The sequence below is a fragment of the Lepidothrix coronata genome, unplaced genomic scaffold (assembly GCF_001604755.1).
Source record: "Lepidothrix coronata isolate B3197 unplaced genomic scaffold, Lepidothrix_coronata-1.0 Scaffold98, whole genome shotgun sequence".
Lineage (NCBI taxonomy): Eukaryota > Metazoa > Chordata > Aves > Passeriformes > Pipridae > Lepidothrix > Lepidothrix coronata.
The window spans coordinates 2,533,636-2,557,934 of record NW_016690278.1 but is presented as its reverse complement, the minus strand read 5'-3'; the positions used below and the strand labels follow the sequence as shown (position 1 = coordinate 2,557,934).

The 24,299-nt window shown below is 38.9% G+C and overlaps 1 protein-coding gene across 5 annotated transcripts in view; it reads right to left on the bottom strand.

Moving 5' to 3' along the window:
• SLC44A1 (solute carrier family 44 member 1) overlaps positions 1-24,299 on the bottom strand; it is a 74,234-nt gene that overhangs the window by 37,358 nt on the left and 12,577 nt on the right. For all 5 annotated transcript variants that reach the window (XR_001876114.1, XM_017822520.1, XM_017822521.1 and 2 more), the window contains exons 2-4: positions 18,968-19,057; positions 16,356-16,498; positions 8,687-8,823 (exon numbers count right to left, since the gene is read on the bottom strand). Coding sequence is in view for 4 of the 5 variants with exons in the window: in XM_017822520.1 (XP_017678009.1) it covers positions 8,687-8,823; positions 16,356-16,498; positions 18,968-19,057 (370 nt within the window). In the remaining variant the exon portion in view is untranslated. The remainder of the gene's footprint in view (positions 1-8,686; positions 8,824-16,355; positions 16,499-18,967; positions 19,058-24,299) is intronic.

Sequence of the window (24,299 nt, the reverse complement as noted above, 5' to 3'; positions counted from 1 at the left end):
TTTAGTGCCTGAATTACAGTAGTGAAAAGCACACCGGGAGTTTTGGATCCCATTCTGGTAGCTCAGCATTGTCTACCCATCTATCAACACTTATTAACGGGGACTAAAACTGTCCTTACTTTCAGATCTAGAAACATGGACTCATATTCAGAGTCAAGGATTTAAGCAGATAGATAAAGAACTACGCAGAGATACCTGGGATAGCTTCAGTACCAGGAGCAGAACAGTCACCTTAGGAGTTCAGAAGTATCTTCTGTTTAAGGCATGGCTCCAAGCAGCTCCATAAATCCGTCTTCACAGACACACAGCAAAGAGAGACTAGAAACCACAGTTTTGATAACGTAACTAATATGACCTTCCATATACAGTCACAGTCTCACCACTCTGAGTCTGACTGACACTATGCATGTATTGTGCACATGTGACATGAGCACACATCTGACACATTTAATGTTTCTTTGCCTCTGTCTTCAACTGATGATGGGCTAAGAGGGTCTCTGTGCCCAGAGCTAGAGGACCATGGCTGGGAGAATGATAAACTCCCAGAATGATAAGCAGTTGCTTATCATTGTGGGATCTGCTGCTCCAGAGTCCCTATAAGACTATGGGGCTTCATGATGGGATTCATCCAAGAATCAAAGAACTGGCTGATGTCATTGCGAGGCCTGTCCTGATGATTTTTTGAACGGTCTTATGGATGGGAGCACCCACTCAACTAAAAGCTGGCTAACATTGTCCCAGTTTTCAAGAAGGGCAAGAAGGATGGATGACTCTGTAAACTACAGACCTGTTAGTCTCACTTCAGTGGCTGGTAACTGGAGAAGATTATTCTAGAAGTTATTGAAAAGCAACTGAAAGACAATGCATTTACCAGTCACAGCCAGCTTGGCTTCATGACAGGAAAGTCTTGCATGTCAAAACTAATTTCCTTTTATGACAAAGTAACCCACCTAGTTGATCAAGGAAAGCCAGCTGACGCAACCTTTTTGGATTTCAGTAAAACCTTCAATACTGTCTCTCACAAGATCCTGCTGGACAAAATGTCCAGCATACAGATGGACTCAGGACTTGAAGTTATGGTAAGTAAGTTTGTTGGCTTGCTCAGTCTGGAGGAGACTGAAAGATCTCATAGCATCTACAGCTATGAGGGGAAGTGGAGGGGCAGGCACTGATGTCTTCTCTGTGGTGACCAATGACAGGACCCAAGGGTCCTGAAATTGTGTCAGTGGAGGTTTAGGTTGGACATTAGAAAAAGGTTTTTCCCCCAGAGGGTGGCTGGGCACTGGAACAGGCTTCCCAGGGCAGTGGCCAAGGCACCACATCTGCTGGAGTCCAAGAAGTGTTTGTACATTGCTCTCAGGCACCTGGTGTGAGTCTTGGGGTGTCCTGTGCTGGGCCAGGAATTGGACATGACAATCTTTGTGGGTCCCTTTCAACTCAGGATATTCTATGATTCTATGATGACTGAAAATTGACTTCTAAAAGAACAGCAGAGACTATATATAAAAAACATAATCTTATTCCATTTTAAATGTTCTCTCTTTAGCAAGTAACATCCTGTTAAGCCACCATTACCTTATGTTCTCTAACACAGGAATCAAATCCCAGGTAATCACAGACACAGAAATGTGCAGAAATGTTAGCAGGAGTGAGACTGTTTGCATCGTGACTCTTCACCTCCGACTTTCAGCCCAGTCCTAATTCTTCTTGAGTTCTGGGTGTTTTGTGACTGTCACCAATGAGAACTTAGCTAACATTGTGAACACATGACTCACAGATGATTATACTTGACCAATCCATGCGATATAGGCTAGAGTATGATACTGATATCGACAGAGGTGGAGTTCACTGGTATTCAGGAAGGCTCACAGACTCTCACAAGGGTAAAATTTCATAACTCTTTTCTACTTTTCTCACTCCAGAGCTTGCCTCAAATCTGTCTGTCAAACTCTACCACCTCTAAACTCTTAATCTGAACCACATTATCCCTTCAAAGCTTCATGCAATGAGACAACAGACAACTCGGTACACTACCAATAATTGGATATTATGGACCAGCACAAAAAAGTGGGAGCTTAAGACATGGTGTCATGCATCTGGCTGCTGCAAATTCCACAGCCCAAAACCACAGAACTGGTAGGATGCCAAATGCTGCTTCCACAGAAGTAGTGGACGTTCTGCCAGTAACAGAGAACGCTGCTGCATGACCTCAGAAAAAGTGTGCCTATGGCAAGTAACAACCTGACCCTCTCTTCATGAAAGTGTAAAAAAGTTCAGCTCATCATAAAAGGAACTACACTGATGTTGACCAGACCTTTTTCGTCCTTAGACTGCTATGTCTGACAATAGTAATTATAACATGTCTACAACTATAGGAAGTAATTCTACTCAACGCAAGCATTAAGCACATGTAAAGTTTAGGCTTGTATAAATTCCCTGTTAACATATGCATTTTCAGAACAACAAAAACATTCCAAGAGCAGACATATTTGATCATATTTGATGCTTCATTTAGGAATGAAGTAGCATTTAGTTATGTACAGATTGGCACCAGAGCTGGAAATGAGCGAGAAAACAAGAACTCCACTTCTTAGCCATAAGCTTGAATAGGGTGTTAACTAGCAGTAAAATAGAAACACCAGAGGACTGCACAGACATAGCTAAATGTGGCAGCTATGCCTCTCACAAATTGTGCAGGAATAGCACCAGAAGGCCAAATGAGGACAGAGCTGAACCTTAATACGTAAAAGCCTGATTTCTAGGCCCTAGCAGAACCTAGCAAAATAGTAATGCCTTGAGATGAGCAAAAAGGCATAGGACAAACCACTCTGAAGTCAGGACTTCTCAGATTAGTATGACAGAGTTGTTCTCAGCAAAAGAAAGCAAGCTTCATTCTCTAGATCTATCCACTGGTCCCTTCCAGAAACACAGTGTGTGTTTTAAAGGAAGGAAAGTAAGGTTTTTGTATATCTATACTTCCAGTTGTTGCACAAAGACATACTACCACTTTTTTAAAACAAGCATCAAAGGGCAGGAGAAATTATAGCTTGCTTTCATAAATTATGTGGGACTGAACGGAACATATTTTCTAGCGCCTGCAAGTGTGTTCCAAGAAAGACCCAAAATAAAACCCCACTAGTTAGATCCTCAAATGTCTCTAGAATTGAAGACCACAAAGAGAACAACTGTGATGGTTAAGCACAGTTGCTCTTACAACTAACAGTATGTAAAACAAACAAACAAACAAACAAAACAAAACAAAACAAAACCACAAAAAAAGCCCCTAGATTCAGAATTTGCATGTGTCTTTTCAATTGTAATTAAAAAACCAAGACAATACTCTTCACTTTTCCCCATTTGTATTAACAGTACAGAAATGTGAATGCAAATATTAATTTACCAATTCCTCCACTCATATTTCTCCCTGTGCTAAATAAAACCATCTACTCTGGAATCAAATTAAAATCCATCTAGTCAAGTAGCAGATGTTTCTCCCACTGTATCTTTAGCTCTGCACCACTTAGAGGTCAAGGACATTCTTGAGTACTAACCTGCTACTAAATATCTAAACAGTACTATTCTAAGAGTTTATCTTTTATGTATCTAAAATATCCTCATGGCAATAAGTTTTGTAAATCAACCAATTTGTGTGGAGAAAAATCTGGCTCTTTCATGATTAGTGACTCATTTTTGACCTCTATTTTCACAATAGTCAGGTTATGAGATCATAGAATAATAATTTTTTAACCTTCTTTTAAGCTATTCCTGCTTTCAATGACCTTATTGTTCCTGATAGTTTTCTCTTTTCCAGGCAGAAGAATCTGGTCTTTTTTTATGATAATCCTTGTTACCCTTGTATACACATACAGTATGTGTATACATACTGGAAATATACAAATATGTGTGTTTGTGCATAAGTTTAAAAAAAAAAAATTGTCAAGGAAGGGCCAGAACACAGGCTTTATGATGCCAACAGAGCATGAGTTTACACAAAACACAGTCCCTCTTCACAATTAATAAACATTACACTTTTGGACAATGCTATGCCTCCACCTAATCCTCTTGTGATCCTCGGTAGCTTCACAATCTCTTTCCCAAGTACAAATAGCCATTTTAAATTAAAACACTATAAGCATAACGATGGTTGTTTCCCACCCCTTCATTCTGGGGGAATTCCTTTTGATTTGACACCTTATTCCACTGCAATTGATAAATAGCAGGGTTTTTTCCATGTAATTCTAAATAATTAAGCAGATTATTTATTACCTCAATGTTTCTTCCCCTTTCCAAATGGTTTATTAATGTAATGAATAACACAACACAGTACTGGAGGACTCCACATGCAGCCACTTTCTATCAAGGAAACAACTTCATTCTAACTAGAGGATCCATTTCCAACACAAGGCAACCCTGATGGACAGTTCTGGTAACAAGGTAGAATAGAGGTGGATGACTATCTAAAACTGGTCATAATGCACTTTTACTCAAGTCAATAAAAAAATGACATTCAACACTAACATACCCAGGTTCCCAAAGACCTGCGGGTACAGAATTGCTTTAACCATAAGATGCCTCTAACTAGCATGGTACAACATGCTTCAGGAAAATCACGAGCAAAGGATTAAGTTTTAAATAGAATACTTTCAGTGAAAACAAAGGCGGGGGGAAGAGCAGATGAAAAATACCAGAAGCTGGCAGCAATCAAGGTAATGGCTATTTCTAAGGCAAGTACCAATGGGAACTGCAAAGATGTATTTTGACTACTGCACATGAAGATGTCATTATCTTCAGATAAAAGAAAAATCCGTTTTGTTTCCCCTGTGGTTTCTCCTAATAGCTCAGAGAGATTACCTGCTCTGACCTAACCAGACTGATTTCCTCTATTGGTTTCTTTCAGGTCAGTCTCTGTAGCAAACTTAATGTAGCTTTATCTCTGGCTCTAAGTCCACCCAGACCATAACTAGCCTGGTCTAGCTACAGATCTCAGACAAGAGAGATGCCTGCTAACATTCTGTAAAAGAGAAATTTAATTTTAGGTTCCTAAGTATGCATCCAGATATTTACATAACAGATAGGAATACACTGAACAGACAGTATAGTTATCACTGAATTAAACACAACAGAAATTATGGTCACCTTCTAGTGTTTCTTTTTAATAATGAAATTTCATTATTCATTTGGCACAGTCACAGATGAATTATATCTTCAAGGATATTTCAAAATGCTTTGGCAAGTCCTTGAAAACACCATTGCAATATTTCACGGACATTAAGTTTTGAAGCATCAATCAGGTTTCTGGGAAAAACAGCTTTCAGTCACACTCCTCAAAATACACATTTTTTAAGTGCCAAGACCGACAAAAACATTGAATCACAAGTACTCCCTGCCTGAGGTGTTCTGCTGGGTGAGAAAATCCTGGGGAGAGCAGCAGCAGTCACTTCACAACATATAACATTCTCAGTTTTGTCCAATTCATAGCTCTACAAACTCAAGTATTAGTATAGCTCTTTGAGAACAGCATTAGAATGTTTCTTAGATAACACTGCACCTTTCTGTGTCACTCCCAAGAGCACCCCTGCATTTTACAACTTGCACCTTTGCACAGGGCAAAGATCTTTTCTTTTTCTTTCCCTTTTTCCTCCTCTTGTAAGAAGTCTCAGCTGGTTCCCAGTGTTCTGGATGTCAATTGTTCTGAACAGATTAAAGACACACACTTCCTTGTTTTCTTAAAATCAGCCTGGCTTTGTAAGGGATGTGCTTCTTCTCTTCTTAGGCACAGCAAATGCCTGACTGTGAGAGAGCAAGTGGGGTAGGAGTGAGAGTGAAGTTACTGCCCTGAAATGGTGCTGTGTTATTCACAAAATCAGCTGCTTTTCTCAAATTATAGCAGAAGAGCAAGTGCATTACTGATTCAGAAAGCTTAAAGGCTGCTTTGTCATAAAATGATCTTCACGCCTCAAGCAAGCATTTTCCCTGCCCTAAATGCTTATTTATAATCTTGCTTACAGAAGAATACAAGCTGTACTGCGCAATGAATAAGAGCTCTGCCATAACTGCTCTGAACCTCTGGGATTGGCAGTTGTGTCCTCTTGTGTAGAGCCAATCAAGTGTCTGTCTTGCTTCAGGAAAGATACCATAAGTACTAAGTTAGCTGCAAGATCATATGTGGTACTGACAAAATCATTAGTCAATACAAGGATGTTGTAGTATGTTTCACTATGTTACATCTCTTGATGTTTAGATTAAAAAAACCCATTCATTTTTAACTTACCACACCACCTCCTGATGGGCTGAGTCACAACAGATGGTTTCTTTGGGTTGTGGAAGGGCTCTTAAGCAGTAATTTATGAAAGAACTTCAAGGTACATGGACAAGTAAGGTGATTTCAGGGATGGCATATGAACCAGGTGAAAATGGCCAACTCTACAAAAGTACATGCAACAACCTACAGACAGATTCTGTCTTCAGCACAATTGCTATTTTCAGGATGCAGGGAGTGTTAAAGCTTTCAGAAAGGCTCAAAAGAGCAAAACCAAGAGTTGACTGCACTCTTTACCCATATATTAAAAAACCATTACGATGCTTTTCTTGTTGAACGTTAGAAGTCACGAGCCTGTGAAAATTCAGCACTGATTATCACAAGCTTGCCCTCATTCTTCAGTTTGACAGCTGAACTCTATATTCTAACTATAGAACAAACACGGAAGTTGCAATTAAGCTCTTTGCAGTTATGTTCAAGGTCCTCAGATTTCATCATTATCGTTTTTACACTGGAGTCAATGGTCACTTAAAACAGACTGCCAAACATAATCCTGTGCTAATTAATTTAAATCCACTATCATATCTTAGAAAAAATATTCTGCTTACCAAGTACTATAGTTTTGGTACTAATTCACTGTTCTTGCTCAACCATGAGACTGAATCACACTTGAACTTCTACTATACATATGCAGCAGTTAAGATAGTCAGCATTTAAGCTGTTCATTTGCTGTAAACCATCCCTTTTTGGAACCTGCAAAGGCTGGTGAACATTTAAGCAGAACTATAACCATGAAGATGACAATATTTCTCTGAACAGTGTGATTCCAGTCTTGCACAGAGTTCATCTATAAAAGGAAAGATCAGTTTAGTATAATACCTGTTTTTGATAAGCCAAACATTATATAATGAAAATTTGGAACTGAACTCATCAATGATTTTGTTCTGATCTAACATCAGGTTTCATACTTTTGACCAAGCTTCTGGAAACTGAAAATACTGTTCTGTCATGTCAAGTAAAAAGAATTATATCTTTTAAAATCTAAAGCATTAAGAGAGATACAGTTAGAAGAAAGAATGACGAGGACAAGACATAGCATAGCATGTTTGGGGAAGAGTGGTTTTTGTTGTACTTTAAAAAACAGTTACATTAAACATATTTCAGGCACAACTAATATGAGACTTGATTTATAAACATGGAAACAGTGTTGGTGATAAAACAAGACATGGCTGCACTTCATTACTTCAAGAAATACCCGAACTCCAGCACAAATGACCTTAACTTCATACCAACAAATAACTCCCCTGCATTAGTTAAAAGAAACACAGCATGCTCAGAGAAGGAGTGAAGAACACAGCTGTAGATACTGAGTAGTTTCCCTTGTAATTGACAAGGCTGCACAGACCACACGAGGAGGCTCTCATTCACCAGCCACACCGGGCGGGCACAGCTCTTTGCGCAGCCCCTCGGAAGCTGTGACGCCGCGCGACAGTTCAAGTGTCAGACACCCAGGTGTGTGGGCACAGTGCAGTGGGAGAGCCAGGGGCATTAGCAGTGACCCTAGGGACACTTCCACTCGCCCTGCTTTCAAACAAGAAGTACTCAAATAACCTGTATTAGAACAGAAACAGACATTTCAGTTTCCCTTTATGGAAAGTAATCAAGCGGTTTCACCCCTTGGAACTGGGTCATCCAGACTGACTCATCTTTAGTCGAGCACCTCGCAAAGAAATTTTACTGCAGCACTTTAAAAGACAAGAAGGTAAGTTTAGGACTAAATGTTCCCACTTAAATAGCTGAAAACCCCTGAAATTTCCTTAAATTAAGTTTTTATCTTTACTTTCTTTTGAACGTCCAAAAGTTGGTTACTTCCTATGCATTTTATTCCACAGACTGTTAAAACAGGAACTGAGCTAGCAATATCAGTGTCACTGCTACTGAGAAAAAGTACTACTCTTAGGGAAAACTAAAAAAAAACCAAAAAAACCCAAACCAACAGGAACCACACTGCAGCACTGAAAAGAAGCAGGAATATTTTCACACACACACAGTCATTCTCTGTGCCACAAGTGCCATTAAACAGCAGCACCGCTCTCACTTAGCCCATATACATGAGGACATTTCAACAGCACTACTGTTGAGCAGCAATGTCAGCACATTTCTCTAGGAGCGGAGACATTCCTTCAAGTGCTTGTTACACTTTGTACCCCTGTTTTAACAACAAGCTTTCAATACTGCCCAAGACATGACGGAACACTAGCATACTGTAAGATTTAGTAACGTTTTAGCTTAATGAAAAGAGCACATTATTTCTATTCGTATTTCTCCATACATATTTCATTTTTAGCTCAGCTAATGCATGAGCCTTTTTTTAATCCTGTGAAAATATCTGGTATATGAACAAAAGCAAACATATTTTTTCCATACCATTAGTTTCTGCAAATTTCTGAATATCAGCCAGAGTTTTTAGTTCTTTCCTTGGGCAAGCTGATACACACAAGGCAAGAGACTTGATTTTCTGATGTACTATATCGATATTGCATGGATCCAAGAAGAATACATACCTAGGGAAGGAAAAAAGGTAAATAATTTCTATTTGAATTAACAATCACGCTGAGCAAAATTTCAAATTATAGGATTCAGTCAAGACTGACTGATTCAGTCTATCCAGAAACATAGTAAATTTCATATTATCATAACTGAGTGGATCAAAAGAATTTATGAACTCAACATATGCACCACGAGTATATGGGTATTTATCTACCTCTGGATAACACAGAAAGGATGTTTAACTCTACCTGATTCAAGTCCATTCAAGTGGTGCTATTCCTAAAAACAGCAATACTCCTACCATGCCTTTTCATAAATATGAGCCCAAACATTCACGAACCTTCACTCCACCCTTAAACTTGACAAATTTTTCTAGAAAGATTCAATAAACCCCATAAAGTTACCCTTACGCTGCAAAAGGACAAAGTCCATGGCTGTTTTAATGAAAACACACAATACCAGCAATCAAGAACAGCTTTTTAGTTTAGATCAATTTTCCACACCATATGACTGAACAGATTACTTTAGTATTTGCTTTGAAATAAAAATGGTTCAGATATTTCATTACAACTATCTCGTGTTCAAGTGCAGTATTTTAAAGAGATTCTATTTTCTCACTTTCCATGATGAGTCACTGCCATTTGAAGCACATATTATAGATCCTTAGCTAACATCTCCTGGCTATACACATTTCATCACAAACCCTAAACCTACAGAATTGCCCACTGATGGTATAATACAGACGAAGAATGCCTTTCTCTTTGGAAGCAGAACAAGTCTTTCAAATTCCTACAATTCTGGTGACACACTATACATTGAAATACTCTCTACATATTTTCTAACATCATCATAGGAAATCAATACCAAACCACCATATAAAATGCCATTTCCATTTTTGCAGTCCTCAGGATGGGAATTCATTCTGTAATCAGTAAAATCCCTTCTATTCCTAGAAAGCATTTAGGTCTTGCCTGAACAACTTCAGTCTGTACACTAATTGCTGTCTACTGTTCTATTACCCAGTGTCAGTATACAAGAATGATAAGTATGTAGTACAGTCTTACTTCCTGAAAGTCCATCAAACCCCATGTAATCTAAATCAATTGTAATGTGGTAATTACCTGCATTCTTAAAACATTCCCTTTTATTGTCCACATCTCACTGAAAATCATCCACTGCTATTTCTGGTTTTTTTACTTAATACACACTACCCATCTCAGGAATCCATAGACCACTGTCTGAGAAGCAAATGCAAACATGAAAATTCTGTCCCGTAGACACAATCAAAGTAACTGTATGTGAGCAATAAGCCACAGTTTTCCTTCATTTCAAAGAAAATACTCTTGAGTTAATACCAAGACGTTCAATAGTTGTCTTAACTGAACACTCTTGTCAAAGCTTCCACTGCATGAGGGCAAGTTTCTACAGTTGCTATTCTATACTATAAAGGTACATGGAAGAAGAGTGTCTGCTCATTTGAGGTTATTTGGTCAAAGAAGCCACAAACAAGAACTTATAGAGTAAAACCTGATTGATGTGGTAAGGGAGGTTAGGATGGGAAGAAACTCAGTCACATTAATTGGTAAGGATATGTGGATTTTGAAAATTATTAACTTTCCATAAGACTATCCGGCTAAGCACCTTGACAAACTGAGATAATAAGGAAAAGGAGGGAGACACTCAGACGTAAAACTTAACCACTTAGTGTTAATATTATATTAATAATCATAACCAGAATATAGTAACCAGATTATTATATTAATAATCAGAAACAAACCTACTCAATCACAATAATTGATGGGCTATCAAGAAACTGCAGGCAGGGACTATGTGGCTGAAAAGGATGCAAACCCACAGACACAGAATGTAGGAGTGATGAGTGGGACTGTGCGAGCTGCTGAGGGGGTGTGCATGGGACAGGGTGGCAGATAGAAAGGGGTATAAAAGGGACAGTTGCATGCAAGCTGGTGTTGGTCAGTACACTGATCTCAGCACCTGATCACTGCAGTCTGTCATATCCTATTACTAAATCCTTTAACTCTCCCTCTGCATAGTTCCAGTCTCTGTTCCATGTGTATGGATGCTGCAAGTCCTGCAGGGATTAAGTGCCAGCTACTGGGGAGACTGGCATGGGCATGAAGGATTTGGTGCCAGCAACTAGAATCAGATCAGGGGTTTACAGGCCCCAGGCCTGTGGTGCCAGCTACAGAAGTGAGTGGGGTCTCAGTGCCAGTGACTGGGGCAGAAAGGGGTCTTGGCAATGGGCTGCTGGAGTGGGAACAATGTGCATCCACAAAAAAAAAGCAGCTACAGAAGTGAAGGACTGAGCACAAGTGGTCACAGCCCATACGGTGCTGGCTGTTGACAGGGGCTGAGCCAAAGCAGGTGTACACATGTTACAGAATCACAGAAAATCCTGAGTTGGAATGAACCCACAAGGATAATTGAGTTCAACTCCTGTTGTAACTCCCCAGCAAACTCCAAACTTCATCAGATGGTGCGTAGGAGGCTCTGGGTCCAGGTAGAGGTGTCAGGTAGGCAGAGGGTCTGCACTGGTATTTGAGAGAACTGTGAGCACAGGGTGCCTGTGGGACGAGTGTGTGAGTGTTTGCTAGTTAGCACCAAGCTGGATCAGCTGCTGAGCAGGAGGAACCCAAGAGACAGATACGGGGCAGGGGTGCCAGGTGAGCAGAGGTGCTGTGCTGGTATTTGAGGGCTCCACAAATGTATGTGAGCTTGTGAACCTGGGAAGTGTCATATGTGTGCCTGCACTAGTGACCTTCTGTCTCTGTGAGCCCATGAGGAGGAGAGGACGTGGCTGTCTGTGCTTCTGTTTGTGAGTCCCGCTGTTGAAGGCAGCACTTTGTCAGTACCAGTCTGTGTAACCAGCTGCATGAGTGTCCCATACATGTCATCCATCCCCATCCCTCAGCCTAGGCAGACACCAGGATATATAGGGCTGGACTCCAGTTCCTGGACGGAAGGCTTCTTTGAATGTCCCTTAACGCATATTGCCTACGGAAATCAGATGAGGAATGTTGCCACTGACAAGACAGAACTCAGCCCACTTCTACAGTAATTTAAATTTCAGGGCCAAGTTGTAATTTTAATTGCTGGAATATTTTGTAAAATACTACCGTTTTAACTTAAGCCTGGAAGTTTAGAAATACAACTCAACTGCAGTGTCACATGCAGTTTTGACACAAGTGTGCTGTGCTGGCATACACTTAAATAGATACATGTAATTCCAATACTGCACTGCAGTGGCAGAGGCAGTTCTGACAGAAGTAAGGGAGTTGCACAGAAAATTCCAAGCTATCAAATCCATGGCTTCAATCTGTAGTCTAGGAAGACAGAAGCAAGATTTTTTTTTAAATTTCTAGCAGTTAAAACAAGAATCAAAATGCCAGGCACCAGCATTACAGAAGAAAAGGTTAATTTTATTTTTGTTTATAAAGCTTACTTATAGAAAATAAGTGATTTTACTGCAGAAAATTCCATACTATGTCATCACAGACCAGGTTTTGTTTCATCCTAGAAGAATGTACTTACATGGTTTGTGCTGCAATTTCAGTTATTTACAATCAACAATAGACTAATTTGTTGATAACAGAATAACTTATATCAGCAACACAAAGACTGAAGTAAACAAGGCAATCATACTGTTAGAGATGCTTCAACACTGCAAATGAAAATACGTTTGCTATATGAAAATCAGTATGGCAGACTTACAACATTAAGTGTCTTTATGCATCTTTATGTAGTATCAGCTCTGCAGAGAAGGACTTGGGGGTACTGGTGCATGAAAAATTGGACGTGACCCTGCAATGTACACCTGCAGCCCAGAAACCCAACTGTACCCTGGGCTTTGTAAAAAGAAGCATGACCAGCAGGGCAAGGGGGTTGAATTTTCCCCTTCTACTCTGTTCTCATGGGTCCCCCACCCAGCACACTGCACCCAGCTCTGGGACCCCCCAGTACAGGAAAGACATGAATCCATTACAGTGAGCACAAAGGAGGCCCACAAAAATGATGAGAGGGCTGGAGCATATGAAGGCAGGCTAAGAGAGTTGGAGCTGTTCGGCCCGGAGAAGAGAAGGCTGTGGGAAGGCCTTATAGCAGCGTTCCAGTACTCAAAGGGGGCTTATGAAAAAGAGGGAAAATGACTTTTCACATAGACAAATAGTGACAGGACAAGGGGGAACAGCTTTAAACTAAAAGAGGGTAGATTTAGAACGATAGAATTTTTTGGGTTGGAAAAGACCATTCAGGCCATCTACTCCAGCTGTAAACCCAACACTGCCAAATCCACGACTAAACCGTGTCCCTAAGCACCACATCAACACGTCTTTTAAATACCTCCAGGAACAGTGACTCGATCACCTCCCTGGGCTTGATAACCCTTTTAGACAGAGAAATTTTTCATAATGTCCAATCTAAACTTCCTCTCAACTGCTACATGGGAGAAGAGATTGATCCCCCCCTTTCCACAACTTCCTTTCGGGTAGCTGTAGAGAGCAATAAGGTGAAACCTGGAGCTAATAATCTGAACATCAACAATACTTAGAACAAACAAAGCTAGCATCTTAAATATCGCCTAAAAATTAACAGCTAGAGTGTACAGCCCATAGAGCATGGTATACGAACCGTAACAACCATATTACAATGTGGACTACAGAACACTGCCATTGGTACGGACTGTCATGTGAGGGATGGGGAGTTTGGATTGAAAGGGAATAATTACCCAGGTTGTTCTTTGTTCAGGTTCCCTTTTTCAAGGCACATAGATCAAGCTACCAAATATCATAATTGATCTGTGCCAATAAATCTGTCGAATGAAGATGAGAGCCTAGTGTCTAAGATGTCTTTAACTGTAGGGCACATGCAGTTTCACTCGACCAAATTCTCTGCATGCTTGCTTGCAAACTCTCCCTGGGTTTTCCCCTTACCTAAACCCCATTTTCTGGGGTCAAGGGCATTAGTTAAGGTGGAATGCTATATGTATATGCACATCTCCTTATACTGGAGTAAACAGCAAAAACTGAGTTCAGTCCAAGCAGTATTGGTGATCAAAAATCAGACTGAACTAGCATTTCAGGGACTTACATTTGTCTGCCATGGTCATCATATATTTGCAAATAAAACATCTTTTTTTTTAACCCCCTTATAACTACCAGAATTTGTAAAGCAAGGAGCTTACTTGAAGCAGATAGATTTAATTAGAATTCACTGCCATGTCTGACTCTAGACTATTAAAGTGTACTGTTGTTTCTGTGGTAAAAATAAAAAGATGCCTGATCCACTCTTTGTTGATGAGACCAAACTGTAGAACCCTCCTTCCCAAGATTTCATCTCAGTGGTTTCAGCATATCTGACGTACACAGAGCAAATCATATCCCTGTGAGGACTGTCCTCTTCACCCTTACCACCCAGATTTCCATATCCACACAGGCCACATTCATTTCATTTCCACATGACAGTGCCTATGGGTTGCTGTCACGTACAAAGAAGAAAATGTTATTTTTACAGATGATTTAGCTTTTCTGCCTCTGGATTGGGAAACGAAAACAGAATTACCCTGCCAGCAAAATGAAATAACTTCATGTTTCCAGAACCGCATTTCTGGATCCTAAAAGTCCTCTTTCTCTACACAAACTGAAATGCACAGGCAGGAAGAAAAGCTCATTTTTACAGGCTGTCTGAAAAGTACTTTTATAAAAATAGCATGAAATACTCCCATGAACTGTACCTCAGACACTGGAGAAACTCCATCTGCTAGAGACAGATGCAAAGCAGATAGCTGTTTAAATTTGCTTGGCAATTTTTCAGAAGAAACTATAGGGTGTGAGAGAATGAAGGATCACTTGCTTATATAAGAACCAATCTCTTCCAAAACTCACTACCCTGGACTGTACCAGGCACTTCATGTGAACAGTCTGCCTTGGTAGAAGGTTTTCTCTTACTCTCAGGCAAATAGAGATGATGATATTCCTTATAAGTGTATCTGTTAATTTGCTTAGGTCATGCCTCAAGCCACAACATCTTTGTTACAAAAACATAATCCTTCTGAACCTCATTAAGACTTCTTAATAAACAACAGTCTATCTATTAACTGTGTTAAAAATAATCTCTCATTTTATTTGCTGTCTTTTGAGCTTGCCTTCACAAGAGGAAATCACTAAGCAGTGGTAGATGTTTCTCCACATGATGGTGTGATTTCTGTCACATGTAGCAGTCTATTACAATAGTAATTATTACATTTCAATAAGGTGTCTAAATTTCCCTACCTTCACACGAACTCAGACACCATTTCTTTCTAAAAGTAAGTTTAAAATTATGATTTTAAAATTTGCATTTTATCTCAGAATGCCAGAATGACAATTTTGTATTGAATATACACGGATTTGGAAACCATTAAAATGTTTATGTAAAAAAATAGGAAAACTATGCTTCATGAATCTTAAGCCTTTCAACCCTCCTGGAAGATAGGATTAAATTAAGAAGTGGGGGGTTTTTTGACAGAAGAAATCTGTACAATATTTCAGGCCATTTTATTTATCTCAAGTCCTTCTGGTAACTACCAATTACCCAGCCACATTAAATCTTAAATCAAGTATTTAGAAGTTTTTTGTATAGCAACTCCAAATAAGTAGATCTTAGGAAAGCATCCCTCCAAAATAATTTATGGAAATCATTGATTTTCTGTTACTCTGAAAGTGGGAACCAAAAGGTTATTATACTAAGAAATTAATAACTTTTTAATTCTTTGAAGGAATCAAACAGTGAAAGAAACATCTTTCTTTTTTTTTTTTTTTGGTCTGTTAATACCACTGTTCAATGGTCAGGCTAAACAGTTTACTTTCTTAAGTCACCCAAGTTGTACAGACGCGCTCTGGGTACTGACTGGCAGACAAACCTCAAGAGATGTTTTAAACCTGTAAATCCAGAATTTTTGTTACTTCTCCAGTACTACCACTGCAGTGGGATGTTTTTGGGAAACAGATGGGAAATACCTGAACTGTAAGTAAGGGTTTTAACATGATACTGCTTAATAAGAGCTGTGAGCCGCTTACAAGTTTTGTGCATTTTCTCCACAAGTCACTTACACACATTCTGCTTACAGTTTAAAGTGTTAGATATGTGTCATCTCCCCCTACACCTAGCAGCAGAAACTGAGCATACAACATCAAAAGCAAACCTTTCTAAATTAATATCGAAGGTCAGCTCCTAAATCTGAAAATACTTGTCACACCTAAAACTCTAACAAACTAGACTCTTCAGTGGCCTAATACAATATCTTACATGAAGTGGATACCAAGAAAAGGTAATTCCTCAATGTCTTTAGCTATACTCATATTGCATATCGCCAAGTACTGTTGCTGGTTGTTACAAGAGATTGTTGTCCTCTAGGTGAGAAAAGTGCCAAATGACAAGCAGGAATGAGTTAGCATATCCCTTTTCCCATTTTATTGAAAACCACTCTCAAAGGAAGAAAGGTTTTGCCTTTCCTGGTTTACAGAATGCAGCAGCTGAATTACATACTTACTTCTTGTGTGTAAGGTCCAGACCACTGTTGACTATTCCCTCCACCTTGACATTTTTCTGTCCACAAATATTTCCATAACTGTCATATCCTGAAAGCAGTCTTGCAGCTGCTCCTGTAGCTATTGAATAGCCACAAATAAAACCCTGGAGGAGAAAAAAAAAAAACAAAACAATCCACAGTTTAGCAATATTTTGTTTGACAGCTGGGAGAAGTCAGTTTTATCAATTTGTTTCTAAGTAGAAGTTGTCTAAAAATTCTTTCGGCCTGAAAAAGGAAAGACAAGGACCATCACAGAGAGATGTTGTGCAACGATAAAATTGATTGTAACCTAAAAGAGGATTGAGATATCCAACACTGGGTACTATACAAGCATAGTTAAGACTCTTGTAGGTGCTTTTTTTGTTAGTCATTTTGTCAGTGAATTGTGCACGAAGCAGAAGGGAGACCAAGAGCAGGCAGTGAAGGAGAGCCAGCTACAAGAAGAGCTGGAGTTGTCAAGGATTACTATGCATCTTAGAGAATTCCACACAGTCCAGATTTTCTTGCTTTCAGACTTTTTTCTTTCCTTCATATTACTTGCTTTCAAAGATGAGCTAGAATGAAGAGGCCTATCTAACACAAGTTTCTTTTAAGGAAGTGCTCCTAAAACAAGTGACCAGATCAAGGCTACTGTGGTTCCATATGCTGGATTTAAATGCAAGAAAGAAACAGACACAAAGCAAGATGGCTCAGACAGTGTAATGTGGAAAATACCAACACGTAGGCAGGTCTTGCTGTGAACTTTCAGACACAATTCTCAAGCAAAACCAAGATCAAGATGGTGATTGTGCAAACAGGAGACTGGTGCAAAAGCATCATTAACACCACCACTGACAGGCAGAAATGAACCATCAGCTCACTCCACTACCATCAGTGAACTTGTTTTCGCATGTGAGACAAGCTAAGATTTGAGCAGCTGAGACAAATGCGTGAAGCAACAGATGGCAGTGGCAGGATCAGATGAGATGATGACAACAGGTAATGAACTCAGCACAGAACAGTGAAAATGTGCGGTTTCAAAGGTGTGAAGATACAGCAGAGTGACCTTCTCTAATGGATAGGCTATCAATTCCAGACAAGCCAATCATTATGTTTCCCTTGCCAATGCACTAATGCACTTATAGACCTAATATTCAAACTGAAAACAAGGGCAAAGTGATCAAAAGGCTCACTAGTCATAATAATTCAAGCTAATTTCCAGCACTCACTTTTAATTTCTCAGATCCCCTACTATTCTGTAAAGGACATACTAGCGTGCATTTTACATACAGTAGTCCTCAGGTTCTTGGCTGGTTCAAGAATTTTTGTCCTTACACACAGGCAAATCATACAACCCTTCCTCTATCAAAGCTAATTTACAAGTGTGCAGTGATGTTCTCCTGGCTTGTCATGGCACCTGACCCTTCAAATGAAGTCCCCTAGAACAGTAACTAACAAGGTATGTGACCCAATAGGATAATTGCTCTGTATATCATATTGCTTAGACAGGAAAATTTGGGACACTCATGCATAGCAGACCTAATTATTATTGGGGGCACAGGTAAGTATGCACGAATAATCAGGGAACATCAATAAAGGAAAAAATCAAACACAAAAGAGAGAGCTACTTGTTTCAGGAAGTACTGTACTTTTTGCAATTTTAAGATAGCCACATTACAGTGACACTGTAATTCATATGATTTTAAATAATCGTTATAATTTTTGCATTTGAAGAACAGCCGTTGACAAACACCCTGGGGAAAGTAGAAGAAATTTTTCAGTGGAATTATTCCAAACACCAGAGACCAAGGGACAGCAGAAAAGAAAGCTGACAGAATCTAAGTCCCAAACCCCTAAGGACTACTGCTTGTAACACAGCAGTACAAGACAGAAACAGACATTCTCTGTTTAAGAAGAACGGTATGAAGCAAAACAAGATGAAAAGAAGTGTATTGCTAGTCTTCACTAATCTGCAGCTCTTGGAGGTCTGTTTTTTTAACATAAAGTCTAGAGGGTTGTGAGGCTGACCTGAGAAAGGTGATGGCTTCATCACACAGGACAGAGCTGGTATAACTTTGAAAGAAAGATTTTACCACTGGTAATATGCCTGTTAACAGTAGCTGCTTCTACTAGGCATCCAAGAAAAAAAAAGGCAACAAAAAACAAACAAAGCAAAAAAACCAAACAAACCAACCCCCCAAAAAGCAGTCAACTTTTTGATATTCAGGATCTTTGTTCCTCACAAAAAGTTTACTGTCATTCATAGAACTGTTCACCAGATTCAAAGCTATCACTTCTGGGACATCCATCCCCATAAGAAACATGACTCAAGTGATACATCTTCATGATGTAAATCACTTACCAAAGAAACTGGAGGGGAAGAGAAGCTGAAGAAAGAATTGGCACAAACAATAAATTATGGATCCCTACCAAGGACATAGTACCCATTTCTGTTCTACAGCTACTGGTTCTCATGCAAATATACCCTGACTTTTCCCAGTGATGAAGTTACTGAAGGGTTTGAAAATTCCTTTCTTCTGAATGCAAACTCTTTAACTATATAACATTTACAGAATTATCTGAGTTTTACTCACCATTCCTATGCAGAAGAGGATGAATAAGAGCAGCCATGGTACATCTGTGCAGCTGTGGTCCTCCAGAGGCTTCCACTCTCGCTTGGAGCTCTTGTGTGAGAAGAGAGAGATGAGGTTAACAACACTTTAATTGTCTGCTCACAATAGAAAAAGGCAGAAAATTATTCTATGGGGCATTAACATACCGCAGGAGCCATCCTTAAGCTCTGAGGTAGCTGAAGCAGCTTGGTCAAAAGATTTAAAGAGTAAGGCTCATGTGAGACTTCAAAAGAAGTGCTTCCACAGGAAGCTAGATCAACAAATACTATTTATCCAGAAAACAGGTAATTTATCCAGGAATTTACGAATATTTATCCACAAACTAGGTTATTTTCATAACTAGTTTTTATTAATATAAAACAGAAATTAATGGCATGAAATTGATGATATCTCTTTATTTCAGTCTTCCACAGCTACCTTTCAGTAATCTGATTTGCAAGAAGGATAAAATGTTAAACTTTCCAAAAGCCCCCAAGTTTTCAAACACTATTGGCAGGTTTAGCAATTACAGTGCATGTAGAAAGGAGGTAATAAATTGCTCTTTAAGGAACAGTTCTCTACCTGCCACAAAGCAGCTGAGCTTAACATCTCAGTGAAGAAATCCCTAGCCTATATTGTGATGGTGCCAGAAAGGACAGTTGTGTACTTAAAGGTTGAAATACTCAAAGATGGAGGTTCTACTGCAAAGTATAAAGAGGCAGTTGTAAGCAATTCAAATAGTTTGCTGCTCGTGAGGTAAAAGTTCTCAAGTGTGTATACATTGCTAAGATAATTAAAGTCTGTTAAAAAGAGTCATCTAGGCAAAAAGGTTCCAGGAAAAGAATAAGCATTAGCTGTAGTACAAATCTAAGCATATCAGAATTTGTTTATTACAACAAAAACATTGATTATAGATGAGCTTTTTCAATTGGCTCCCAAATACTAAGTCTTCAGATATTACTCCTGAGACCCCAAAAATGCACACATTTTTCAACCTTGATGAAGAAAAGGAGATTGATACAGCGAGAATACAAAACAGTTCTCTCTAGAGACAAAGCAAAGGGGGCAACCTATTCAGATTTTTTTTTTCTCTCAAGACTCTGAAGCATCTTCAGGATTTTGCTAACAAGGTAGCAAACATCAGTACTCAATTAAACCAAAATGGCTGAATGAAATATCAACAGCTTTTATCTCTACTATGTATTTTGCAGATTTTTAATCAAAAAAAGCAATAGTGTGTAATGTACATAATATAAGCAAGGTCATTTTTTCATATTCATCACTTTGGCTTTTGTTATTGCACAAGCACAAAGCAAACACTTTTCAAATACTACTATTAGAAAGCTACAAACTGTGTAAATACAAATTAAATTCTGCATGCATCATGCTTCAAAAACACACAGTTTTCTAAGTCGTCTGACTTTGCATTAGGGAATTCCATGTTACTTTTGCAATATTTTATTAAGGAAGTTCCACTTACAGATATGATAAATATAATTTTAATTCAAACTATGCAAAGTTACTATGAGCTCTGAACAGTCCAGCTTCTTTAGATTTTACTCAACAATCAGTAGTGAAAGGTGCTAAAAGGTCATATTATGCACCCTACTACCCACATTCAAAAAAACTGTCTTCTGATCCTGGCAGTTTACACTCAGCACTAACACACGATTCAAACTTAACATTTACAACATGATTGTGACATTTATGTTGTTATAATTAGCATAATGATAATTGCAGAAAATACATAAGGCTTCATGCTTCCTGTTCCTAAATTCCCTCCAAGAACTCCAGATTCTTCAGAAATTTACTTTTATTTACAAACAGCAGAGACAAATTTCACCTATAGCTGTGGTCTTAAAAGTAAACTGCCCTTAGCAAAGGAGGGAGCAATAGAATGCTCTGCAGACTGTGTTTTGTTTGTTTTGTTGGGGTTTTTTTATCCTCTCTGTACCACCTGCAAACAAAATCTTTTAATAGGATTTTTTAAAGCCTCTGGAATAGCTCTGGCAAGGATTTAGGTTGTCTGACTAGTCACATTTACCATAAGTAACAGTTACCATAAGTAATCCATTTTATTTACTAAGTGGACTGCAATTTATATGTTAAAAAGAAACCTGAAATGCCATGACATAGCACATAGTTAGAAGGTTACACAGGGAAATTAATTCTGAGTCCATAGCCCTTACTGTGCTACAAAACATAACTAAAAAAAAAATAAAAATAAACCAACCAAACAACCAAACAACAACAAAACAAAAGGCAGGAAGGTATTTTAAACAAAGAGTAGTCTTGGAGGCAACTCAAAAGGCACTAGATACTTACTGACTTTCAATTTAACCACCTAGCATAGTAAAAATGTATGAAATTAAACATGTTTTAAAACAACACCCATCTTCGGTAGCCTGTCCAATCTTTCTTCTCTCCAGTCCTTGCTACAACCCAAGCTAGCTGAGCTAGCTGCCATTATCTATCTGCTATTTTCTTCTCAGTCGCTTCCTTGTATTCTGGATTCCTACTGAATCTTCTTCCTTAGCTTCACAGTCCTTTATTCTTGTCTTTGACTTTGGTATCTATGTCTCTCTACTGACTGCTTCCTGTCCACTCTACACCCTTAGGCATTTGCTCAGACTGTGATATTCATGCTTTAGCAACACTAATTGTTAATCTATGGCCAACATAAGGTTTAACAAATGCTGTTTGTTCTGCAGTCTGCAAACTATGCTTTGTCTCCGCAATAACTGAAGTACCATATCATGTCAGCAGACATGCTTTGCCTGAAACCCTAATTCAGCACTTCTACTGATTTTAGCCTTTCTTCCAGATGGATTAAGAGCCTACAGTATTTGCTTATGCATGAAAGATAAATAACCTAGAGAAGAAAAAAAGAATTTTTTTGAAATTATTTGATTCATTTAAAGTTTTCTCTTCAAACAGAGCTTTCATAATTTATGCTGTGCTCCCTAAGAATATTCTTGCCATTAACAAAGATCAGGTCAATCTGTACTGACACAAAAGCACAGAGAATCAGGAGCATTATCAGTCAAAAGTGGGAAGCCTGCAAAAGAGTTATTCTCTCCAAGACAAACTTGCAGGTTGGCAACAATTTTCCTGACCATAACAGCTTTTCTGTGGTGATTTTATGAGTTATTTACTTAAGAACCCAAATGAGTGTGTTCAGAAGTTTACGTCCGTCCATTTTTCACAAGACTTAGCAAACCCAAAACCAAATCAGAACCCCTTGGTGCAGCAGTTTTACAATCACGTCTTAATATTCCACACATAGAAAGCTGGATGCCTACAGTTAGGTTTTCTCTTGCAGAAGATGGAATAGGAAGAATGCCAGCACACTAGCCACTGGCTTTTCTAGCTGAATTCAGAGCTACGCAGTCTCAAGACAGCAAGTACTTGCATGCAAACGCAAAATAAAAAGAGGTTATTTTCTTGCTCTTCATTGCATTTCCCATCGGTCCAAAACAAATATAGAAACCCCTCCTCCAGATTTCTTTTTCCAAAACTAGCGTAGCCAAAACCAGTGGTTGCCACTTTCACTGTTCACTGCAATAGCAGTACATTTAGGATGCCATACAACACTCGCCTGCCCTAACCAGAGTGTAACACACATAAGAGCACAAGGAGGTGTGAAAACACAGCATGTCACCAGGGGACTACAGAAACAAGGAGCTACAATTTATTTTAAACGCAAAACGCCTCATGCAGTGTAAAATTTGGGAGTGATGTAACTGAAGCAAGAAGCCTATTAAATAACATCTACAGCACTATATAAACGGATAATCAAGCAGTGTGTAAGTAGCAAAGATGTGATTTGTCATCAACTGAGGATGTTGCAACACCATGATTAAAGCAGCAGAGAGAAAAAGTCTCAGTGATCAGATGACATGTTTCAAGAAGAAGAAAATGAAGGTACTAGTGAGGCAGGTGGGCTGAATTAAGGGTAACCCAGTGAATAACTAGCATGAGTAACAACCACTGGATGAAAAGAAGTTGCAGGAAGAGGCTATACTCTAGGCTTCAGTTAAGCTAGTGAGCATAAACTAGAAGCTGGAGAGTACAGGACTATTCCAATTTGCATATGAACATCCAGGTTGTAATAATAAAGTCACAGCTTCATTCAGTTAGTTGAGGACAAAAAAACCAAAACCAAACCAGAACAAACAAATACAGCCTTCACATTTTTCAGCCCAAACCAATTCTCTTAAGAGACCTAGGATGAAGAATATCCAATCAAAACCCTACAGAAAGATTCACTAGTCAAAAGTCCAGAGAAGACAAAATTTAAAGCAATGTCCACAGGCAGCAAAGCCAAGTGGAGTTATACTTTGGGAGATACCATGACAGCTACATGAGCTGTGCCATTCTGGCTAAAGAAGAGGCTCTCAAGTGCATGTGCTCTGAACTCCTGGAAGGTCCACAAATGGTCCAGGACAAATGGTTCATCACTCCTGTTCATAAGTAATGCTACATAAAACCTTACATGCAGATGAAAAACAGTGACCCAATATTCTTCTACTTCAGCATTTGGTTTAAATCAGTTCCAGTTCCAGTCAAAATAGGAGAAAATAAGACAGAAAAGTTGAAATATTTTTTTTAACAGAGATGCACACAAATAATTTTGACATTTTCTCTTAAGAAGCAACAAATTGCTTTGGTTTAGTTTTCTTTTATCTTTCAACCTGGTTCTAACACAAAGTGAAGATGCTGCAAAGCATCCAGTTTTCCATTTGCAGGAACTGAGAATAAGTTTTCTTATTTTCCACACTTAGAAATGGCCACTTTCTTTCTACTGAACACTGAATGCAAGGTATGGCATTTCAATTCATCCATCTAAACAATCAGGTCTTGATTTACAAAGGTTTTTCAGATCAGGATATTCAAGCACTTCAGCATTTGACCCATCCTCCCCTTAGCAGCTCATACCTTCCTTTAAGGGTGTAACTATTCACACCACTTGGGATTTCTGAAACTTTTGTTGATTCAACTGGTGGGTTTACAGGACTGCCAGACATAGAACCTGTGTATGCAAACTTCACCACTGCTTTCACCATTTATATTCATTCACTTTTTGACCTTTCCTTAAAGGTTGGGGGGGAAAAAAAAGATTCATTGCCTACTCTTCTCCTCAACAATGCACACCGATTTTGTAATCAATTCAGGTCCTTAGTTTCCATTCTATACTACATCCACCTTCCAATTTTTTAATATCTCAATCATGACACCAACCGCACAATCATCGAAAGACTTCCTCCCTGCTACAATTTACAAAATTTAATGAAGTTTAAGACACATATTCCTT